The sequence below is a fragment of the Vulpes vulpes genome, chromosome 13, assembly GCF_048418805.1.
Source record: "Vulpes vulpes isolate BD-2025 chromosome 13, VulVul3, whole genome shotgun sequence".
Taxonomy (NCBI): Eukaryota; Metazoa; Chordata; class Mammalia; order Carnivora; family Canidae; genus Vulpes; species Vulpes vulpes.
This window is the reverse complement of record NC_132792.1, coordinates 122633490-122641751: the sequence shown is the minus strand read 5'-3', so window position 1 is coordinate 122641751 and position 8262 is coordinate 122633490. Positions and strand designations below refer to the sequence as shown.

Below are 8262 nucleotides of genomic sequence, written 5' to 3'. Positions count from 1 at the left end.
GGGCGGGCGCGGGCGGCGGAGTAGCCGCAGCCCCCGGAGCCGGGGCGAGCGCCGCCGCAGCCTGCGCTCCCGGCCGCGCCGCGCGTCAGGCCCCGGCGGACGCCGCGAGGGCGATGAGGAGTGAGGCGCGGAGTCCGCGGCGGGGACGAGTCGCCGCCGAGCCGTGAGGAGAAAGGAAGCGCGTCCTCCGGGCGGGACCGGGCGGGCGGCGAGCCGAGGGGCTGCCTCGGGGGCCTGGCCGCGACCCGGTCCCCCTCCCGCCGCCGCGCCGCGCCGCGCCGCGCCGCCGCCGCCGCCGCCCCCTCCCCGCCCGCCGGGGCGCTCTCCCAGCGGCGGCGGCCGCCTTTGCAGCAGCGCGGAGCCTTTCCCTCCCCCATGTACCTTCTGGGGCTTTCCTCCCTTCCCGTCCTCCTCCTTCCTGGGAAGTGAGCTGCTGATGCGGATCGGACCCCGTTCCTGGACGATGCGGCCGGATTCGTTGCGGGATGGTGTGGCACGAGTTGCGTTTTGAATGAAGGAGAAGAGTTGGGTTTTGTGGTTTTCTTCTTTTCTTTCTTTCCTTCTTTTTTTTTTTTTTTTTAAAAAAAAAGCAATCCCGACTATTGGGTTCGCCGTACTTTTAATTATTATTTTATTTAAACCTACGGCACACGGTTGTATTCTTCGTTCTAAGATGCGTTAAAGATCCCTTTTACGGTAACTTTCCCCCCTCCTCCCCGCAAATCCATGCCCGGGTGCGGGATCCGAGACGCTCGGGTGAAGTGAGCTTCCTGGCGCGGCGGGGTGTCACCCAGCCCCCGCGGTGCATGACCGTCGTGTGCGGAGCGAGGGGCGGATTGTGCAAACCGCGCCTCTGACAGCGGAGGCTCTCGGGTCCCCGGAGTGCAAACCGCACGGCTCCTGGAAGTGGAAGGCGGCGGCCCCCCGAGCAACCATGTCTGGAGAAGTGCGCTTGCGGCAGTTGGAGCAGTTCATTTTGGACGGGCCGGCTCAGACCAATGGGCAGTGCTTCAGCGTGGAGACGCTGCTGGACATCCTCATCTGCCTTTACGATGAATGCAACAATTCTCCGCTGCGGAGGGAGAAGAACATTCTTGAATACCTGGAATGGGGTGAGTCTGTGTTTCTCAGCAAGCTCCCTTTGGGTGGGCATTAGGATTTAATTGTTGGCGAGGAGTTCTCGGAGGAAGCTGTCGACCCTGTAATCGGCACACGGAGAGGTAGCTATCGTGTTCGTGTTAACGTGTGTTTATAATATAACAGAGACTTAAATACATGATGGGTACCGGCCGTGCATTTAAATGCATGTACAATGAAGGAATAGATACCAGTTATTCCAGATTTTTTAGGGTTTTGGTAGATATTTTCCCCAAGACTAAAACCATGCTGCTCAATGATTGGCTTGATTTGATGTGGAATTCAGGAGGGAGAACTTAAGTTTTTTTTAGGTCAGCAGTCAGAGATTTTTGAATAATTCTGTGATGAGCAAAATGGATTATTGCTTACAGTTGCCTAACGCATGGCGGAATAACACACATTCAGTGGAAAGGTATTTATTGGTGGAAACATTCCTTCCCAGACTTTGGGAATCACTCTTGAAATGGGAGGAGATAGTAAAATGTCTTACTTAGGTCATTGAGATCTGGAAGGTGGCGTTCGGCCGGGGTTTTATTTCATCTCCATGTGGTGCAAGCAAAGGAAACTACTAAACATGGGCTTTCCAAAAATTGTCATGTTTGTAGAATAGCATGACATAATAGTCAAAAAATTCTGTGATAGTAGTTGGTGGAGAATGTTTGGGAACAGCTCCCACTTGAGGGTTAGATAGATTATAAATCTAAGGCAAACCTAAACCGGTTAGATTTTTGTCCTCACTTCCCTAAATAGAGATGAGCTTTAGAAGACCCGCTGTAGTGGAATAGATCAGAGATGAGCGCAGTAGGTCCATGTGACCTTCAAGCTGGAAGGCTTGGCTTCAGTTTTGCTTCCCTTGTTAAGAGAGAGCACATTCCAGCATCCAGCGGCTGTCTCTGTTGGGAGAACCCGCATCACCACCCGCACCTGTGTTGGTACATTGGCTTTTAGCTAAAGAAGCGTTTTGTATCTTTGGAATACGAATGAATAATTTTAGTTTGTTGGAAGGTGTCCTAAAATGTCTCTGTTCCCAGTAAAGCTCGATTGTCTTGAAGTAAAAGTCAAGTGGTGGTTATTTCATTTATTTATTTATTTGATTAGAAATTTGTTGAAAATTGGTTTTTCAGATAAATCACATTCAAGATGGCCTTTAATTATTTAACTTGCCAGTATCAGAAGTTTCCTAGCAACTTGTCATGAGGTGTTTAAAATGTGTGTGTATTCCTAAGTGTGAATGGGATGATTTTTACAAACAGACTACCAGGCTCATACTAGGAATGTAAGAATTCTAAGTCATCTGTCTCAAGAGTAACACCATTTTGATTGACTTTGGTACTGGTTTTGTATGTCTTTTGTTTTTATGCATAGAGTAAAATATTTTGTAAAGCATACGTCGTTTTACATTTCATGTTTCCTACACTCAGAGTTTTTTTTTTTTTTTAAGTGTTTCTTTTGAAAATTAAAAAAAAAAGGCTTAGGTACTTTTACAGTTTCAGTTCTTGAATTACGGTTCCATAGCGACACTCTTTGTCAATGATCATGATTGTTGTTAGAATCTCTTCCTTCTCATATACAAAATGATGGGAGAACTCTATGTATCAGTAATAGGTATAATTTTAAAATTATGATAAAAGAGAAAATCCTATCCTCAGTTGCCTTTTGGTTATTAAGAGTTTACATAGTAGTTTTATATAAGAAGGTATTTTGCTGTTTTGCCAGAATAATTTGTGTATGTTTTTCACTAAAGATGTTTTCTTGGATTTTTGTTTTTTACATCTCTATTTAAAAAATTGCTTATGCATATTTAACTTAAGCCAAATAAGCCAAAGGTCAAATAAGTATTGGGCCAAATATATTTTATTTTTCTTAATATATTTTAAGTAATTTCAAACCAGGGACTTTGCACAGTTTGTTTTAGTGGTATTCTGCTTTTTTTTTTTTTTTTATAATGTCTGATATAATGTAACAAAAATGTACAGTCTCCAGTAAATTTGTATTGTTTTTCTCTGTAGTGGAGAAAAAGAGACTAGAATTTTTGAGAAATTTGTACGCTGTGGGGCTAGGCAGTGTCGAGTCAGGCATTTTTAAGTAGGAGGTCTTGAAAGTGGGAGTTATCAACTGCAGAAGTTTGGGTAAGGACCAAGAAAAAGTTAAGAATGGAAAAACTGTCAAAAGATGTATCTTGAGTTGTATTATTTATTATTTTAAAGTTATTTGAGAATTTAGGTTGAGAATCCCAGTCTGTTCTCTCCATTTAAGTATTGAAATAGATCAGCTGTTGTTTTGTGTCTGAATTGATTACTACATTTTGGGGAAATGTCCTATGTGATTCTTAGTATCTAACATTATATAAAAACACAGATGAAATTTCCAGATAGTGAAATGACCTCAGTTTAATTTCTTAAACATTGCTTTTTTGGTTGGTGTTGGAAATTTATAGGGATTGTTTGTAGGGTTTAAATATGATCATTATGATTTGTGGTAAAAGATAGAATTTTTAGATTGTAAATTTTTAGTTTTAGAAGACCCAATATTTGCAACAGTAGAGCAGTAGTAGTTAAATACTCTATATTACATGCTATATATTTGTGTTTGGTTGTTTATGTTAATGAACATGCCCGCTTGCTATGCCTTAGTTTTTTGCTGATGATAGGCTACTTTAAAAAATAGAGTCAGCCAAGGTTCTGTCTGCTTTTTGGTTCATTTCCATCAGTTTCACTTTATTCCTAGTTATGGTCCGTTTCACTTTTATATTGGTATAGTTAATGTTTTGTTCATTACAGTATCATGAGAATAAGAAAACTGGCATTTCACTCAGATTTGTTTTTGTTTTTGTTTTGAGGGAGGGCAGCATTCCTTGCTCTTGCTGATGGTTGGGGGGAGGTAATAAGTAGAGTTCTAGAGAGGGGGAAGGAATGAAGGCAACTAGCAGTAGAGCAAGGGGATAAGAGTGCCTTAGGCCCATAGGCCCATTATGAAATTTAATAATACATATGTCCCAGTTATATCCGGTAAGATTTGAAAGACTTTTGTGTCTTTGTTTTTTAACTGGTGAAATGATAATGATTTGTACATTTGTTTATAAAATAATAGTTTTGATATCAGTAGTATAACTCTTGAATAAGAGTTGTGGAAGTAAAAATAACATTTATATTATAAACTAAGTTGCTAGCAGTGACTAAATGAGTGCATTATTCATTGAATTGGCTACTCTCTATTTTATTTTATTTTATTTTATTTTAAATTTTTATTTATTTATGATAGTCACACAGAGAGAGAGAGAGAGAGAGAGAGGCAGAGACATAGGCAGAGGGAGAAGCAGGCTCCATGCACCGGGAGCCCGACGTGGGATTCGATCCCGAGTCTCCAGGATCGCGCCCTGGGCCAAAGACAGGCACTAAACCGCTGCGCCACCCAGGGATCCCTACTCTCTATTTTAAAATGGGAAATTGAAATTTTTGGCAGTTCTTTACCAACGTACTTAAAGAATAGATGTAAGATATTGTTACTCAATACAAAAGATGTGTACAAGGCTATCTGTACGTGGATAACTTTTTTGATGCTTTTTGAATCTTGTACTTTGTAATCTTTCGTTTAAAATTATCCTTAATAGTTTTATAGGTTAGTGTATATATCCATAAGATATATCCAAAAGATTAATAATAAACTTATTACTAGAGCACTTCAGTGGGTACTGTGGTTTAAACTTTTCCTTTCATTGGGTAATTTTAAAACTTACATTTTTTCAGATGTGGGTCAATTAAGTGAGGTGATGATGACTTGATTAGAAGGATCTGAATCTTTTCTAGGACACTTCATTCTACACTTCTGTTGTTTCTTATTAGCTTTACTTTAGAAGAATTTGTCATACCAAACTATCAAAGTGTTCATTTCATATAATTGATTAAGTTTATTTTTGTGTTAGTCCTTAGGATTGTCATAAATGTCATTGGAAATACAGATTGAGCACTTGTTTCCTTTATCCTAGTCACTTAATATTCTAGTGTAAGAACAACAGTGAGGAAGTATGATTTTTTGACCTAGCACAATGCTGGTACATGGTAGAGGCATACTCGATAAGTGGTGGCTATTACTTAACCGTTTCTCTGTTTTCTGTTTCTGTTTTTAATGGAAGTGTAGTTAACAATACAGTGTTGTATTATTTTCAGGTGTGCAAGACAGTGATTCAGCAATTCTGTACATTACTCAGTGCTCATCAAGATAAAACTACTCTTAATCCCTTTTATCTGTATCACCCATGCCCACCATCCATCTCCCCTCTGGCAACTATCAGTTTGTTCTGTGTTTCAGAGTCTGTTTATTGTTTGTCTTTGTTTGCCTTTGTTTTTTTAGACTCCATATATGAGTGAAATCATATGGTATTTTGTGTCTCTTTTAGGAAGAGAATGGGGAGCAAGAATGGGGATATTAAGATTAACAGTTTTAAGACTTTTAGTAATTTATTTTTCATATGGATATGTAAGGCATACCTTCGCAATGTAAAAACAAATAGCATAATGTTGGCAATTTTATGAAATGTTTCATAATTCCTGGGACTTGATTAGTATTACAGAGTAAGCCCAAGCTATTTTAGGGTAGGGAACCTTACTTGGTACAAATTAATATTTTACTACACTACTCTATAATGGCAGGCAAAACATTTCTCTGAAATCTTTTGCCGCTATGTTGTGTATGTAGCTCATTGTGTTTCATCCTGTTGGTTTAGATAGATTTTAAAAATCAATTTACTAAGTCCAAGCATTTAAAAAGTTAAATAGATCAGAATCGAAAAAATCAAGGACATTGCGTTTAGAAAGAGTATTTTCATGGAAAACTCTTGTGTTTTCCTGTATTTCTGTTGTGGAATGGGATCCTAAAAGTTTGAAACTTCAGTGGAGATGAAGCTAAAATATTTTAACAGCAAAAAGATGATGTAATTCCTTTTTTTTTTTTTTTTTCAAAAAGCAGACATGATAAAGTTAGGGACAGACTGAAGAAGTTAATACAGAGGAGTTTAGGTAGGGGCAAGAAACTTGGAAGGGAGGGTTGGAGAATGGGAGAAAGGGTGAATGATAAAAATGAGTGTGAATATGGTGGTGTCCTGAGTTGCTACTTAAGTCTGCACTGTGAACGGATATGTTTAATTTATAAGAACTTAGTGAACAGAGAAATTGACTTCATTCCTTTGTAGTGTCTTTGAGTCTTTGATGCTTCATTTCCATTTCCTTTGACATTTTTCCATTTCTGACTTTGGGCTCTTGGATGTTGGTTTATTGATTGTCAGAGTTGGAAGTTTGTTGAACAAGAGGGATAATCATGTGACCTGTAGACATTGGTATTAGGTTTTTGGTTATATCTTCCCCATTACTCCAGATGAACTCTAGAATAGTTGCAAGTGAGAAGGATTTGCTAGTTCCATGGATTTTCTGATCCTTTTACTCATGAAACTACCAGTGGGAGTGACTTCAAGTTTTCAGAAGTTATGGCCAAGTATTTGCTCATTTGCTTTTGTTGTATGTTAATGAGTCAGGAAGTTCTTTACATAATGATATTTGTTTTTGAATGACCCATACTGTAATTATAGGTCATCCCAGATATAAGAATGGCTTTTTTTTTTTTTTTGTCATCCTTGTGCAGGGGCCATGCTAATCTTCTCTGTATCATTCCAATTTTAGTATATTTGCTGCCGAAAGTGAGCAGAGAATGCCTTTTTTGTTGTTGTGTCACTGCATACAAAACTCTTTTGTAGATCAAGAGGATTTCTTTCTCTTTTCCACTGATGCCCATCAGAGCACCAGAATCGCTCTTCCTAGCTAGCTGTTCCATACTTTCTTTCTTGTGTCCACTTCCTTTTTCCAATTAGTACATGGGGAATGGCTAGCCCTATATTAGCTAGCTTTCCTATCCCCCTTCTAATGCTTTTTTATCTGCTGCTATAGGAAAGCAGCACTTTAGCTTTTGTGGTAACAGAAGGCGTGAAGACCTGGCTCCCATGGCTCCCCACTTTCCCATCTTGCTGCTTGCCCCTTAATTCTTCCTGCTATGAATTCTTTGCTTCTATTTTGGAATTAGGGCTTCTTTACTCTAGCACCATCCCTAGTTTCAAAATGTGTTTTGGAAACCCAGGGAATATTAATAAGTGCTTTGTGGCTAGGGAGGGGAGGGAGATGTTTATGTGGCTAAAGAAATTTGGGAAACTATTTTAAACAAAATTAAACATCAGAAATACTCCCAGTTATCCTAGAATTTATACAGTTGGTATGAATATAGAACCATCTTTTTTTAGAATATCTGGAAGATGTATGGCAACCAGTGTTCCATGGAACACCCTTTGGGAAATGTACTTTTAGTATGAGGTCATGGTGAGCCTTGTATCAGGGTCAGAAAGAGATAATTTTGGGAAACTTTGGGGTACTTTGTGGTTTGAGAGAGAATCTAAACCTGAAGAAGTTGTCGTTTACTTGGTGGTTGTGGACTTTTAATTGTCTTCTGTGTGATTGTCATGTGACCTGAGAGAGAAACTTGATCATGGTGGTCTAGCATAAGAGTGATGCGGATGAACAATTGCATCTAGGAAAAGCACCTTATAAAATACAGTGAAATTAGATATAAAATAATGAACCAGGGCTGTCAACCCTTCCGTCCTTGAAATTACTGAGAAGACTATTTATGGCCTTTTGTGTTTTAATTAAGTTTGCTTTTCAAGTATAGGCATTCACAATAAATACAGAATTCACAATAAATACAGAAATTCTTGCTTTATCTTTTGTAGCTTTAGTTACTATAATTGTTAACACGTTGCAAATTAGGCAATTTTAGAATTCATTAGAGTATTATTGTTTTATCTAAGCTTATAATATTTTAGCTAACCTATTGGTTTCAGATTTTTGGTGTCGTGTGGAATTTCCCTATTACCTACAACACTGTATGTGAAAGTAAGGGTTTAAGTGTCAACACCTATTTATATGTGGTGTAAAGAAACTAGAAAATACCATCTTTTCATTAAAGAGAAAAACATATATACAGGCACCTTGGAGATACTGAGGGTTTGGTTCTAGACCACCACAATAAAGTGAATATCATAGTAAACTGATTCAAATGAATTTTTTGGTTTCCCAGTGCATATAA

General features: G+C 39.0%; 1 protein-coding gene and 1 non-coding gene across 51 annotated transcripts in view; one reads left to right on the top strand and one right to left on the bottom strand.

The window, feature by feature from the left end:
* Positions 1-275: 275 nt before the first annotated feature.
* Positions 276-8262, top strand: part of CDC42BPA (CDC42 binding protein kinase alpha) — a 320030-nt gene continuing 312043 nt past the window's right edge. For 45 of the 50 annotated variants that reach the window (XR_011996312.1, XR_011996310.1, XR_011996309.1 and 42 more), the window contains exon 1: positions 309-1112. Coding sequence is in view for 44 of the 50 variants with exons in the window: in XM_072732778.1 (XP_072588879.1) it covers positions 935-1112 (178 nt within the window). In the remaining 6 variants the exon portion in view is untranslated. Of the gene's footprint in view, positions 1113-8262 lie in introns of all 50 variants that reach the window. The other 5 variants (XR_011996311.1, XM_072732780.1, XM_072732768.1 and 2 more) reach the window with 3 other exon arrangements.
* On the bottom strand, positions 6727-6834 carry LOC112923588 (U6 spliceosomal RNA). Its single transcript, XR_003235721.2, has one exon. It is a non-coding gene; the product is annotated as a U6 spliceosomal RNA (small nuclear RNA).